We start from the raw sequence: 16,427 nt of genomic DNA on the forward strand, positions 1-16,427 counted from the left end.
TAAAAATATGATTACCGTTACCGCTGCGCTCTATGCGCAAACCCTTAAAAGAACGTTGTGATATATTAATTTACACAGTGCCAAGAGTGATTTTAAAGTGTCATTAGCGAGGACGTCCATTATAACGAAATTGTAATTATCTAGCCTTTCACACATGCGTATATATTATATATATGTATGTGTATATATATATATATATTTCCCTCTATTTGGTTCTCAGGGAAATGCACAAGCTTGATTGCTGCCTCTGTCTCTCTTTCTCTCTGTTCGCATTGACGATCGAACTGAATCAAAATACACAAGCTTTATATATTTGTCCGACAAAATGAAAGCGCGTGCTATCGAGCTAAATTTTTTAATACGAATAGTTCGAATACACGGTGTTTCTTTATATTGTTAATTTCAATTTTTTTCTCTAACGAAAATTGAGAATAGAACAGTTTATCTTAATAGTTTTAATCCTAATAATTTTCGTCTTGAAACATCCATAACCGATCTCAAGGAAATAATTAATAAATAACTTGAGAAACATTGTAAAAGAAAGACATTACGTTTTCATTGAAGCTAATTCCGCATTAATACCTTTCTTCTTTTTATTGTAATATCTTTTATTAATTCAAAAGCACTACCATATATCTTTTACTGCTTTACAATTTATTAACGTGACAATTATATATCCTTTCTAGCGCAGCTAGTAGATATCATTCCTAATACTGATGGATTATTATTGATGGGATTTTGATCCATTTAATATCTATTAATATTTTGATCAATTTTCACGTTGACAAAATTTCGCAAAATTTCCATTAAAATGACATATATTGTTATACATTTCTATCACACACCCACAAATATGAGCGTGTTATTACTTTTACTTTCATTATAATTATATTTATATATTACACACACACACACACACACACACACACACACACACATATATCTGCAATACATCTAATTATAATTAAAATAAAAATAATAATAATTTATGGTTTCGAAAATTAGAAACACATATCTCATCAACAAAATGTGATCGGAATAAGTTTGTAAAAACACAACTTTGCACTATTCATCCGTAATGTGTTAAGCACACTGCGTATATATTTCCAACGACTAATCAAGTTATTCCGGTACGTGACTATCAGCTGGCGTGGATTTCCGAGTGTTATCACGATTGATTGATATGTTTCTTTTACGGGACACGTGCGCCGGTTCCCACGTCGAAAAGTATATGTAAACTTCCGTGCGATTTATACAGCGTGCGAATAATCCGTGAATCGCATGCAAGTAGTTTAGACACGCACACATAAACGTGTGTGGGTGTGTGTGTGCAGCGAGGATTTTACACGACACGGTCGTTCCGCGTAGAGGAAAAAGATTCATAAAAGTATCTTCATGACTCGTAACAGCGGTCGCGCGAGATAAACGATTCTACTTATATATGCGCGTTGCATTACGCGCTCAAAGTTGTACTCTGTTACTGCCGCTTTTAGCACATCTCTACGTTGATACGACCCGTAGATCTCTCCAGAGAATATCGCGCCGACGATTTATACGCCACGTTATAATATGGCGCTCGGATTGAAACGGTATTATTGAAAATTTCGGAATGGGTGTGTTAAATATTTTCGAGGGCTATTTCTACCCGTCAACACAATGAAAAATGTTTATACTCTTCGAATTAAACGCGTTCGAAAATTTCGGAAAAAACTGGCAGACCCAACCATCATTTTCAATTGCTCTTTCGACGCTTTATTTATATCGCCGCTAAAATTATACTCAAATTTATATGTATTTTTGCATTTTCCTTTAAATAAAGACTCCTATGTTGAATTAATTTTTTTATCGTTACAAATATTTCTGTTTCAGCTCAAAAATCGCCACGAATCACCAACATAAAGCCAGCCCCTTAGATTTTACCTTCTCATCGAGACTGACCGTCAAAATACATCGTAAGGATGACCGATCATGAATAATCAATTTAATCGATATATCTAAAGAAAAAATGCGTAAATAATTTCTTCAATTTTTAATATTTTTGATACATATTTAATAATAATTTTTTTCAAACGCTGCAAAATAATTTAGCACGGAAAAATTTATCATGTTATTCGTCATTAAATTTGTTTCTCTGGAATAATAACTAAATAATAAAAAAAAACAGAAAAAATCTATAATCCTTTATAAAGTTCGTATCTCGCTTAATGCGAAAAGAATAACCGATCGTTATTCGTTGATGTGGAAATAATAAGTGAAATATGCATACATAAATAAAAATCGAAAATCGATTATTCTTGACCGTTTTCCTAGTGCACCAACGACGCGTGAATGTGGCAAAGGGACATAATCTAACGGGATAAAGGAGATACAAGCGTCGCGTCGCGTTCGCGATCGCTCGGATCTAGAAGGTGTAGAAAAATCATGCGTCTCCTGACGGCGACAGGCGCCGATACCGATCCCGCACGCAGGACTCAGGATGTATCGTTGGACAGCGATGTTGGCTCGCGCGGATCCGAGAAGTGCGGCGGCAGCAACAGCGGGTGCAGCAGCAGCAGGGACCACGACGGAATCCGCGACGGCGTCGTCTACGATCGCGGCCACGGCAACGGAAGCGGCAGCAACGATAATCGCGCTCGCGGCGACGATTTCTGGGCATGTACGTCTTCTATCCGGCGGACGAGCTCCTGCGTATCTATGAGAATCCGATTCGGGAATCCGTGTCACTGACTGTCAACGGCACTGACGCAGCAGTGAACAACGGTTATCACGAGGAGGCGAATCAGCAACGATATTATTATCATCAGCAACAACAACAACAACAACAGCAACAGCGAATTGTCGTCGCGTCGGACGACGACGTGCGTAAACACAAGAAGGAGAGAAGGCGAGAGACTGGTCAGACGGCCAGCAGGAGGCAAACTCTGTGCAACAGCGGCGGCAACGTCGACAAGAAAGGACGCCGGTACGAGAAGCAACACGCCGGGACTATGCAAAATAATCGTGCCTCCGGCTCCGAAGAGGCCGCCAATCATCCCCTCAAGGACCTCACGCAGTTGAACCTCAACGAGCCCCTTAAGCAAAACAATGGCGTCGCGCTTAAGCTCGTGCAGACGGGTAAGTAGTGCGCGTTTCTCCACAATTTTGTACAGTGCTTAAATAGCAAATTTGCGCGAGTATACTTTTATTTATATTCGTCTCGTTCGGGTGTTACCTCTTTCTTGCCTTTCTATCGCTTCATTATAGAGCTCTCAACGTTAAAAGCATTTTAGAAACTCTCGGATTGAAATATTCATTATATTAGAGAAACCTTATTCGAGTCTTGACACGTGCGTGACAAAATCGTGTTTCGTCTCTCTGCAAATATCTTCCTTTCAAACTTTCAAGATCCTTACAATTTCTTCGTTATAAATCTTTTTAATTCCTTTGCCGTTTAAAATATCGCTCGACATTTTTAGCGACGAGACGGTTTATACCAAATAAAATAATCGTTTGCACCACACGGTTTTATATACAGGTCAGGACACTTTTATATCGACTACATGCTGTCAAGCGTAACAACTCAGGCCGATTTATTCAATATGTACGCCAGCGCAGATTTTTTTTATTTTGACAGTGTTATGTGTTAGATCTTGTGCACAATCGAAAAAATGTTAGAAATAAACACGATTAAAAAACCACGATTAAAATCTGAATATAAATATTAAATATTAAGAATAATTTTTATTAAATTATTTAAAAATAGTGAAATATTATATTACAATAAATATATTATTATATGACCTGTGTTGGCCGCCATATTGGTTACATTTTTTATACACTTCATTTTAATAAGTGTCCTGATCTGTATATAAATCCGCGGTGTGCACATTATCAGAATAAAACGTGGAATGTAGGGAGGAGATAAGAAATTAACTGCGTATTTTGTCCCGCTTGTCGGATTAGAAGGGAAAAAATGTGTCTGCGAATTTAATTGCCATACCGTGTACGCATGATAAAGCACCACTCCTGTCATTCTTTAACATTCCTCCACATTCTTTACCTACTTGAAAGCTAATATTCGCGTAGCTACTTTATATCTCGTCGCGATAAAATATTCGCAATACTTGCTACAAAATTCTTAAACTGAAAAATCGATCTGTCAGTTGGCCGATGATCCAAATCACCTGTATATTTAATACACGTATATAGCCTCGCGTATACATCATACAACTCTCGTTACCAAACTTCTACGCGAGTTAGCATATTATGGATCTTGACTTGGCGGAAGTTTAATAGCAGTCGAAGATGGTTTAGGTTCGTATCGTTAGGTTAAATCGTACAGGAGATATGACATAATATATAGCGAATACTATTTATATAATAGAAAAATCCGGACTTTATTTGATGTCAAATTTGAATTTTTGAAAGATATCTAAGAAATAGAAATTTTGTGCTGAAAATTACGTGAAAGAATCTATCTTTTTTATTAAATATATAAAGCGATGTAATTTTTAAATAAAATAATTTTAAAAATAAACATAGATATAATCTTTCTGAAATTTCTAAGAAATCAGCTGTTAAATGTCACACGGATACTTAATAAATATAAGATTATTTTTTCTTTAAAAAATATCAAGGTAGTTCTATTTGCGTCACAACTTTTGATATTTGATATAAACTTCGGAAGTAACACAAATTAAAATCTAAAGTTTACTCGAAATTAAACGGGGAATAAAGTTTCCTTATCAAAATTTGTCCTCTCCCCTTCCCTTTTCCCTCCCTGAGGCTTAGTTTGTGAAAAGCACTTTACTTTCAATAGCTCGCGAAAGCTATTATAATACTCGACGTTTTGTTACGAGAATTCTTGTCTCGAGGAATCCGTCATTAGCAGTAGAGGCGGCACAATCTGTATATAAAATACGAAGGGAATCAAGTTTAGGATCCTCTTACTTAATGTATCATGTAATTTTAGGACGTCAGATAACACTGTACGTTGCGTCTGACATAGGATTAATTAAAGCCACATGTTCTCTCGTCGCTTTCACATCTTTTCGCGAATATGTCTCTCCCAAACAATTCGTCACGGTTTGACCTTTTTCGTCCGCCGTCTTCTTTGACAATCGAGATGTTCGTCGCGGGAGAGAGAAGATATAGGGATAAAGATTAATTAACAGCTGAAAGTAGTAGACAGGGAGAAACTAAGGAGGGTTACGGCGAGCCTATTACGCCACTGAACTCGAAGCTATCGATCTTTGTCACTCGCTATCCCTATCTGACCTATCGACCTCAATTTTCGATTTGTCATTTATGAACCTTCCCTTTCTCATTCGGGCATAAGACTCCGATAAAATCAAATCAGAATAAGCTACGGGGTCTTTCCAATGCATTTCGAATTACCGAGTATTCTTATTAACCACAAATACATAGCGAATTTATATTTTGTCAATCGCGAGTAAAAAAAATGTTTTAAATGCTAAAAATTAAAAAATGAAAAATTACATTTTTATAAAAATTACATATTTTATTCTATATTACGTTTTATTTCATTTTATATATTATTTATGTATTTTATTCGATATTTTCTAAATTAAAAAATGCTTTCATAAAAGTCGTCTGTAACGTTAAAGCGTATTATATTACGTAAAGCGTATTATTCCGATTATATCCGAACGTATCCCGGTTCTCAAACAAACAGACGACACGCAGAGCAAGTCATTTGGCATTATTCCGTCACGTGCCATTCGACCGTGATAAATCCGAACATCTCCCTTCCCCGAGTGAACATTGTGCGTTCTCGAGGAAACAAGATTCCGCGAGCGCCGTTTCGCAGGATCGCAAGAGCTGCTCGTTACCGCGACATAAATAGACCTACGCCTCGTAGCGGATTTAGAGTATGTATAACCACGGCCTCGTCAAGACCAAACGATCTCTCGAGGCTGTCACGTGTGTTGACCTGGATGTTTATTCGGTTCATCGGCGCGGCCAGATATCCCCGGCCTGGCGGGATCCCGACGAAAACGCAATGGAGTTCAATGAAGCGACGTTAAATCGTCGCGTAAATAAGGGCCATTGTTGTTAATGCAGTGACGACTGTTGAGCTCTGTTTTTAGCCGGTTGTCAAAAGGTTTGAAGGGTATCTGCATCGAAAACTGTGCAAATGATGGATCGGGTCACATCTCGGAAACAGATGCAAATCAAGCGAAATCAATGGGGATGTGATATATACTATAGTGCGTAATTCAATCACTGCAATATTTTATTATCGTCTTCAACGATTTTATATAATTAATGCAAAAGTTGATTAATACATCAAATAATTAACATTTTGTTAAATGTCACATCTTCAGTGAATTTGCTCTCTATTATTCACGATAATTCTTAATTATATCATTTGTCTCTTCTCCAACAATCGTATCGTCGAAAATAAAAATATATTGTTTAATATTCTCGAAAAAAAAAAAAAACGAGGGAATATATCGAGGGTGTTCATCGCTATAAAATATTTCAGTCACAATCATCTTGATTGAGAGTCCATGCAATGAAGAATATAAAAAAAAGAACGATATGTAATAATAGAAAAGTACGAGCGTATCTATATCTCCTTCATCGATCGGCAAATTAATATTCATCAACGCAATTTTCGATGAGGTATGTGGATTCGATCGCGAGAGTGTTACTCTAATAGACTCTAGAGCAATGTCTAGAGCTCGCGTGACTCCAGGTTCGCGATCCAGGTTCGTCGAACCTCGCGGGACCTCTGGGGTATCAAGGTCGCATCCTTGCAGTCACGAAGGCTATTACACCTCTGGTTCGCACCGTCGGACACAAGCCGGTCCATAAAGTAATAAATCCGCGGTCGAGCGAAATTCCGAAAAATACGATAATCCCATCCCTACCCGGGCGATTCGGGAGTAGGCGAGAGAAGAGCGTCGTATGCGCGCGACACGATGGAGAAAACGACGTGGGTCATATTTTAATAAAGGAAGGAGTCTACGGTTGCTACGGTAACTGTGCGAAGCGAACAGAGCACGCGGCCAACCAGCTAGGTAGGCAGGCAGGCAGGCAGGCAGGATATTGATTCACCCCACCTGAATTCAGGTCAACCCCTGACTAAACTGCCGTTTCCACATACAACCATTCCGACTCTCTGTTTCTATTGCGCTTCGCTTTTTTTTTCTTTCATAACCAGCCGCCATTGTCCTCTCTTTTTTCTCTCCGCATCCCTTTCTTTAAGCTCCCGTGTCCTCGTGAGTGGGCAAAAATACGCTACTGACCGTGAAATATCTCGTTATCGTGGATACAATTCGTTTCGATCACTTGGTAAAGCCTTCTTAGGGTTGTTCATCTCTCCTCCCTTTCTAAAGCTTCGTGTTATATCCCTCTTTCGAGCAAGAAAGTTTACGCTGAATCATTAAGCATCTAATCGATCTGTCGCACTTTCGTTCCTGCTTACTGACAAATTAGTCTGAATTATTATATAGTGATGGATTGGCTTATTATCGCGTACTTTGATCCCCGACATATCGAGCGTGATTGATTATTTCTTTTTTTAGAGTTCGTTCTCACTCTGAAGGGCGCACAACTTTTATTTGTCCGTTATAATGAGCAAATGGATATAGTTTTATCAAGAAACTTGTGAGATTTCTTTTTATAAGTAAGAAGACATAAGTTTCATACCGAGAATTAATAATGATATAATGAAGATGGAAAAGTATCGTAGAAAAGAAAGGTAGAATCTATTTTTTGATTGATCATACATTTTGTATTAAAGTGGTAAGCTTATTAACAAAAGAAAGAACACTTTCTTTTCTTATTCGCAATCTTTTTAATTTTCATCGAGATTAGTCTTTCTCGGATTAAATCAAGTTTATATTAGTGTCTATCGATAAGAAAGAGAGACAAAAAAGAGATCAGCTGTGGAATTTCTACGAGATGAATCTGATAAAAGATAAAATTTAAGTACACGTAACATTTTGAAATCGCTTCTACTCTTTCCGAATTGATCCTATTATTTTAGCTTTGAAATGCATAATTTATATGTGAGTGTGTGTGCTGAGAACATATGACAAATATATTTTTACACAAATACAGAGCTGTCAATACGTATCAATCACACAAAAGTGACAGTTTCTTCGAGGAAAATTCCATTGAATAAAATTCGCAAAATGACATTCCAGAATTTCTCCTACGTCCTATATATTTCGCATTTTTTTTTTTTTTATTTTACTTTCGAAAACTCATCGCGCGTGATTGTAATCGAAAATCGTTCGTCGTCGTGCAACCTCATCTTTTACCATCACGTTCTACCGGCTGGAATTTATATACGCAGGACGAGCGATTTTTGAATTTTTCACACGATGCCGTTGATGTACATAAAGTAAACGGACGCGATTCTCGCTATCGTTGGTCTTAGCGCGTTTTATCGGACATAAAAATTCTCGTTCGAGCAAAACGGTGCAAGGTCGACGAAACGCTCGTTAGTAAGCAGAAATGCAAATGCAGCGATGCTTATCGTGACTCGCGATACCTGTAATACCTGTGAGATAAGTTGCGGGAACGCTTAAGAGATATCTCATATCAATGCGAAATCGATATACCTAATGAAAAATATAGAGGGAGGAGAATATAAACGATTTTAATCTTTTCCAAGTGCTATCTATGTCTTTTCTATGTCTCTTTCTTTCTTACGTCCGTTTCTGTACACTGAACAAACATTTATTTCAATACTGCCTAGTAAATCATTTATTTAAAACTATTAGTAATGATGTGAAAAATATTGATTTGATAAAATTTATTTGCTTCAAATAAATGATTGATTAAGAAATATTAAAAATAAATATTTATTAATTTAATACTTTTTGGTCAGCGTACCAATGCTTTGATAATATAAATTGAATCGTTGATAACTTGCACGTGTGAATGATATCAAAATTGAAAAAAATTTTTTTATACGACAATTATATATATATATATATAAATATTTAACGTTGTCATCCATCAAAGCACGTGGGAGAAACGGGCATTATACGCCGTGTCCTTCGTTAAACTCGTTCTTTCAGCAACCTCGATTCACGACGGTGAGTTATGGAGCTACGACGACAGTAAAATTGCGCGTATTGTCGAGAGAACGAAGAGAAAGAGGCACATCTTGCCGCATTACTTCGTATCAATACTTTGTATAGCGAAGCACCTGCGCCATATTTGCGCCGATCTATGGTACCACGGGAATTGGAACGGTGTTTATTCTGCTTTCAATTTTTAACGAGCGCCCTGGGTCCTTTAACTCTCTCGTTTTCTCTTTTTCCCTTTATAGTCGATAATCGCCGGCTCGTGGCCGAACGATTTCCAGAGATCCGATCGACTGCACGTATATTATAAATACATTATACAATAAAGAGAACAATAAAAGTGTATATGGACAATGCAAGTGTCAATTTCAGAAAAGTATGTTTCGTTGAGAAACATATTTCATCTGCCAATAAAGCTTCGCGAAGGTTGCGATTGTTAATTATCAGACAAATTATAAATACATATTTCGTACTGTCCCTTTTTTCAGAGACGAATAAAATATTGATTATTTAGGAGAATTATTTCAGAATATCTTCGGTAAATATTTTTCTTCCGCAAATTATTTTGCTTCATTATACTTCGCTTTTAAATTGCATATTAATATTAACAATTAATAATAAATATAAATAAAATTGATAATATTGATGGAATATTAGACATCTTATATATAATATCTCTCTCTAAAATGTTATATAAAGAATATAGAGCGATCTTCCTATTCTTGGAATTTGAAGTATTTAATGAACTGACCATTATCGAGCGAAATCATAACGAAGCGAGACGATGATGAAAACTGTACGAATTCGGTATGCGGGTTATTCATCGCGCGATATGCTTCACCGAACTCGCAAATAGGCCCGGTGGACGATATAACATAATGGGGCGGGCTCGCCATTAACGGCGAATTCAATTAACCGAAATTCTTCGGGCGAGAGAACGCCGCGGGTTCTCTTGCGTTTGTATATGCAAAAGCGCGTATATGACACAGATATTCTTTCTTTCACGCCCGATTTCTGGCGCGAGACGAAAGTGGAACGCGCGCCGGCAGATAATTCGCGGCGCCAGCTCTGATATTTCCCGAAAAGAGCTGCTCCAAGTTTTTCGCCGAGAGAAAATATATTTCATTTCCGCGGATATATATAGAAAGAATAATAAGTCTCTCTCTTCCCTCGATGCGTTTTCTTCCTTCGCTTAAATTATTTCGCTTACACGCTACACGCTTTCTCGCATACAACTCGGAACTGTAATAAACGGAAACTCGGAATGAGAGGGTGGGTAGACAAAGGGTCAAAGTGGAAATAGCTTTGCTAGTTCGGACGACTTTGGTCATTGTAAGGTGAGTAACGCGACAAATGCGAAACCGTAGTCAGGGAAAACGTCGGTGTATTCACCGACATCGTGTAGCTCCATTTTCTTCGCGTGCGTCGACTGATGATTTGTTTTCGCACACATGGATGTTCGGAAAATTAGTCGTTTAATCATTCGATTGAAAGTGAAAAGGAAATTAACGTCCGGCACTTTAATTTAGTCCAGATAATTTCAATCAAAGAGAGTATTACAATAAAATATGTATTCACACGTTACGTGATATTATATTCCCTCCGTATAATCTCGTGAGAGATTGATATAATAATACAGCTATTCCGCGACAGTGATTTTAATGAAAACCAATATTATTATATTGCATATAGCATTACCAATACTAATATTACTGTATTGTATAACATTATCAATTATAAACTATTGTAGTGATCGAATAGATGTAACGAACATCTCGATGAATTCGAATACAAGTGATTGCATATGTCGCAATGTCGCACAACGCGATTTTCGATTTTGAAACAAAATAAAAATCTAACAGAGAAAAGCACATTCCAAGTGGGTTGAAATAATTAAGAAACAAATCCCCCAAGTTTCTCGAATTACACAACATATATCACACGTCAATTTCGAACTAAATTTCTCGATAAGTATCCTTGATCTGGGCTCAAAACGTTTAAATACCCGCATTATGCATGTCACGCAAAGTTTCTTCGCAAAGCAGGCTTCTCCGGTAAATGATGATTAAGCGATTAAACGATCTCTCCAGGACGCTAACGCGGGAAATCAGTGAACAAATTGCGCATTATACGTAATTCCCGAAACCGGGGCAGCTCGGCCAGCTAATGCAAATGTCTTAATGAGGGCGATATTGCGCGCGTTCGTATAAAAGCTCTTCGCTCGCTTAAATCACTATCGATGGGACGGGATCGATAACCCGTTCCATCATAATTCCGATGGATTTGTGCTTTCTATAGGATATACCTTCGTATATGTACACACATAGATATCGCGTTATGCAAGCGCGATGAATATGTGTAATATTTATATGTAAGCCCGTCGCGTGCAAACAAAATGTTTCCGTCTACCGACACATTGAAAATTTTCTCGAGGTCTCTCCACGCGAGAAAGCGAAGAAGATGCTCCTCTATGATAATTTACTTATATTTTCTCTCGACTCGTAACTTCTGCGAAGTTTCAACGTGAAACATCTGGTAACTAGTCGAGATTTCGTTAAGTGAAATTCAAGTTGACATTAACTGCGAAAGCTCTCAAAAGAAATTAAAATCTCTTTAGGCGAAATATATTTCATTAGCCTCCAATATTGCGATCAACAGTTGCTTTCATTTGCTGATTCAATATTTCAATTACTTCAACTATAAGTGCACGAGTATACTAATATGTTATATATTATATACATATCGCTCAAATATGGATTTTTTCTTCGTCGAGAGACAATTTTAATGACGATATATATGACGAAAGCACTCGGCTAAACGAGAAATGCTCACAAAAACGGGTTGGATTACCTGACGGTAGATAGGTAAGAGCCGGAGTTCGGAGGCTCTATAGAGATAGAGAAAGAGAGAGAGAGAGAGCTCGGCTTACCTTATTGGATTCCCGGGTTATCTTGGCCCGCTCCGAGGAATAATGTCACCCTGTCGCGAGAGCCTTCGTTTGTTTGAATTGTCTGACGAGGAAAAACGAGATTCGTCGTTGTCGCCGCCCGGCTGGCTGGCATGAATTTCTATCCTTCGCGTTCTCGTCCATCTCGAATTTATCGCAAACTTTTGTCGCGCAAAATTGCAACACCGGATATTGAATCAATGCTCGAACGCCAGAAATATAAAGAGATGATAAGCTGATTAATTATTTGAATGACACTATCGCATTGTGCTGTATCTCTCTCGCTCCGTTTCCGCTCCGTTTTCGACCGAACGTGTGTGTTTGCACACGTGCGAACGTGCTTTTTCCGCTTGCATATTTTCATTGACCGAGGTTTGACGTAAAAGCTCCTATGTATTTTTGATTCACCGGTTACATCGAAAACACATAATGACAAAAACCAGAATAAAGAGAATTCATGTCGAATTATTTTTCATTATTTCTGTCGTATATATTCTTAATATTATTTTTAATTCCGACGATTTCATATACAGATAAGAATATGAATAATTTTATTTTTAATCCCGACGATTTGACGTGGATAATAATAGAATTTATTCGTGTATCCGCGATATTTTTACTATCATCATCAAATCTGTTGTCATTGAGCAAAAGCTTGATTATCAGATATTATATAACAAATATTTAATAAAATATTTTCTTATAAATTCTCTCTTTTTTTCTAATTTTTAGAAACAATCATTTCTTAAGATATCGCTCTAGAGAGAAAACATTTATTATCAGAATACACATACACACACACACACACACATATAAGTAATGAAACTTGATGCAGTCCCTTCTTCCTACCGTATAACAGAAAGAAATATATTTCTCGAGGTGTGCAAATTCTTCTTGCCAAAATAATCGCGACGTGTGGACGAAATATAACGTAAATGACGGCAATGAGCTTTCGTCGCCAAGGTATTTCTTGACGTAATATGTGCGATATTCTCTACGCATTTGCCCACGACGATTATTATCCCAAATAAATCTGATCCAATAAAAATATATGCATAAATGAAAATCTTTAAAAAGAGTATATATAATTATAATATTGATAGAATTTGAATAATTCAATAACATATTTTTAAAAACATATCTTAAAAATTTCCGATTAAACAATACTTTTTAAAAATGTAATCCAACAAAATCATCAATTAATTTATTATTGCTTTTTTAAAGCGAAATAATTTTGCTTAGAAGGAAATCATTAATATTACAATTTATACCATCAATAAGTAATAACGCAATTTGAATATATTTAAATACATCAATAATAATTAATATAAAATACAATACTATTGAAATGATATTATGTAATTGCATATCTGAATCGCATTATATTTTGTAATTTCAAATTAAATAAAAAAATAAGAATTGCTTATTACACATTCACGGCATAATCGGATAATATAAGTTCACACCAAAAAAGTGCATCCTCTTTGATCGGCTTTTTAGCTTCCTTATTACTCCTGCCTCTCCTCTTGATCGTGGTTCTACAAGAAATTACGTTTCGCCCTCTTTTCAAAAATGCGAGATTTCGATAAAATTTCGCGATTCGTTGGGAAGCGAAGGAAATAAGCCGCGCCAGGAAGCAGAGATAACGTAAAGGGCCACATGCTATCACGACGAAAGCGATAACGAGTTACGAGAGAACTCCGCACATGCTTTTGATCCGTGATCCCGAGTCGCGAAGATGCCATTTGGGTCGTGATCCATAAAAGGATATTTCAAAATTCCCTGATCGCGCGCGCGAGATAGAGATAAGACGGCAAGAATATTGAATTCTTCCCTTTCTCTCATCTCTTCGCCCGATCTGGAGTACCACTCTAGATATACGCCCAAAATAACGTTCGCCGGAGCCGATTTCCACCGGAGAGCAATTTACTTTCGGCCACCCCGCGAACCTTTCTCTCTAGGACGTCGATTCCGATATCGAAAGTGCCACACAGCGGTGCCTTTGACGAGCAAATCGAATCGACATATAGACTATAAACGATATAAAGGGTCACAACCGCGCCATTTCGTTCGCGCATTGCACTCGCCGTCGTCAGTTGCTAAGTTTCTGGCAAATTTCCAGGGGACTTTTCTGTTTCCAAAACAAGACTTGCGAGACTTCTCATTCCCCCGTTTAAATAACGTCTCGCTTATTTATACGGCCACTGGTTTCGTTCGTGAAATATATTTCAAATTTTATAGCGAAGAAAATGATTTGAATAATAGATTAATATACTCCGAATTGCAATCACCAATTTAATATATTGCTATAGATTTTTAGTAGAAATTTATATAATATTCATATATTGAGAAAATATTTTTCTTATCAATAAAACCATTCTTTAAATGAATTTTCTCAACTGTTTCCTAATGGAAAACATTTTTCTCCGTTCTTTTAATAATTCTCTGACTATTTATTCATTATAACTAACGATTGTGTTCATTGTTTCATGTATAAGATAACGGATTATTTATATAAAATAAATTTGTTATATAAGAATTAAAAATATCTTTCCCATTCTTTTCGAATAGTTTCTCATATATCCTACATAATAATAGCTATTAATTACCGCTACAAACCTGTTATAAAGTAAACAATAAACAATTTCTCACTCACCCATACGTCGTATCGTGCAGTAGCGGAGTTGTAGCACATTGACCTGAAAACAAAATATTCAAATTATGTAAATACATGTGTATATATTATATATAATATTATATATTACATAAAATATATAATTATAAATATTTGAGGCAAGTATTTTAAAATAAAATTTCTAAAATATGTTATATGCATAAAAATTTAGTATATAAATACATAATGTAAAATAAATTTCGTGGAGATAAAACAAGTAATTATCCCAGTAGCAAATTAATAAATTAAATACGTTATAAATTATATAATATTTATGCATACCTCACAGTTGCCCCGCTGTCACCCGAGCCTCCAAGGCCTCCTCCTCCTCTTTTGGTCCCTCGTATAGTACTGACGACACTCGCGAAATCACGAATAATTAACGATCGCCCGACACTTTACACGGCACTCCCGACACGACGCGTGAATCGCACTGTGTATCGCAACACCTGTAACAAATAAAATGCATACATGCATTAGAATAATCTTATTATTCCGCATTGTAACATACACAATATAAATATGTAAGCTAGAAAATTAACGATAGACAAATCACAGATCGCAACACTTTATTCTAATAGCGCGCGCGATATTAAAACTATATAATTAACACTCGAAAGAGATTCGTTCAAAAAAGCTTTCGGAATAAATATAATTCTTAAAAATCGACTGGCGTCTCATCTCAATATCTATAGATATAGGTATTCGGTTGAATATTTTTTGCTTTTTTTGGAGGCAAAACTTTTTTTAAAACTCACGTAGAACTATAAATGTTTAAAATCCAGATAATTACTGATGGCGTTTCATTGTCAGTTTGTTCCAAAACATTCGCATTGCTTTAATGGCCAGAATTATTTGTTTAAACTTTTAAACTATCAAGAACTCTATCACTGAAAAAAGAGTTTGGTTGTTTTTCGATGAAACAGAGAATTACTGGTTAAATCGACGAGAATTCCTTTTAATGCAACAAGAATCTTGATTAGCACAAACAATTTGTTGCAAACAAAAAATAACCAAGATTCTTGTTGCATTAAAAGGAATTCTGCTCGATTTAACCAGTAATTCTCTGTTTCGTCGAAAAACAACCACTCTTTTTTTCAGTGTAGAACTATTGAAAATAAAAGTCAGAACTTTGAATTATTTACAAGTTTTTTACGAAATCGGACGCCAACTTCACACACATTAATTTCTCATAAAATCCGCATTTCAAGTTTCACGATTAATTACATTTATCGAAATTCCCATTTACCGCCACATTAATCGCTCTGATCGTAACTATCTGATTAATGCTTTCTCTTATTTGTTCCGCGAGAGCAGTCTCCGAGTTTGCCCAGGAGTTGGGCGCCGCGATGGAGAGCCACTCTGCAAATATGCGACGTCTGGTCGATGAATTTCGTAGCCGATCGAGCAGCTCGAGAGTCGACGTCGGTGGCATGCGACGCGTTTGGGACAATTTGTTACGGCAAGTCGAGGCGGATGCATCGTCCCACCTCGATCTGGCAGCGGTGCTGCAGCAGCAATTGTCCAGGCCCACCTTAGAGGCGAGCTTTCATCGAAAGCTGCAATCGAGGAAGGTAAGCTCTCGCGCCTTTCAACTATTACGAATCAGAGAGATAATCAATTTGCGTGATGTCGGCAGATTAAAAAAAAATATATATAGAAGTCTGTATACTCTATTTAGAATTTCTCATAATTTTAATTTTAAATTTAGCTTAATTTAATTTAATCGAATTTGAATTCATTGTAATGTACAAAAGCG

General features: G+C 36.6%; 2 protein-coding genes across 2 annotated transcripts in view; one reads left to right on the top strand and one right to left on the bottom strand.

Moving 5' to 3' along the window:
• Positions 1 to 16,427, bottom strand: part of LOC114946631 (uncharacterized) — a 180,635-nt gene that overhangs the window by 143,682 nt on the left and 20,526 nt on the right. Inside the window, exons 3-4 of the mRNA XM_085489649.1 lie at positions 14,951 to 15,117; positions 14,651 to 14,693 (exon numbers count right to left, since the gene is read on the bottom strand). The gene's annotated coding sequence lies outside the window, so the exon portion shown is untranslated. The remainder of the gene's footprint in view (positions 1 to 14,650; positions 14,694 to 14,950; positions 15,118 to 16,427) is intronic.
• Positions 1 to 16,427, top strand: part of Stacl (SH3 and cysteine-rich domain-containing protein) — a 53,043-nt gene that overhangs the window by 12,483 nt on the left and 24,133 nt on the right. The window contains 3 exon segments of the mRNA XM_029323221.2: positions 1,870 to 1,952; positions 2,311 to 3,114; positions 15,986 to 16,242. Of these exon segments, the coding sequence (XP_029179054.2) occupies positions 2,655 to 3,114; positions 15,986 to 16,242 (717 nt within the window). The 5' untranslated portion in view covers positions 1,870 to 1,952; positions 2,311 to 2,654.

This window comes from Nylanderia fulva, unplaced genomic scaffold (genome assembly GCF_048542155.1).
Source record: "Nylanderia fulva isolate GAGA-0341 unplaced genomic scaffold, ASM4854215v1 Scaffold9, whole genome shotgun sequence".
Classification (NCBI taxonomy): Eukaryota; Metazoa; Arthropoda; class Insecta; order Hymenoptera; family Formicidae; genus Nylanderia; species Nylanderia fulva.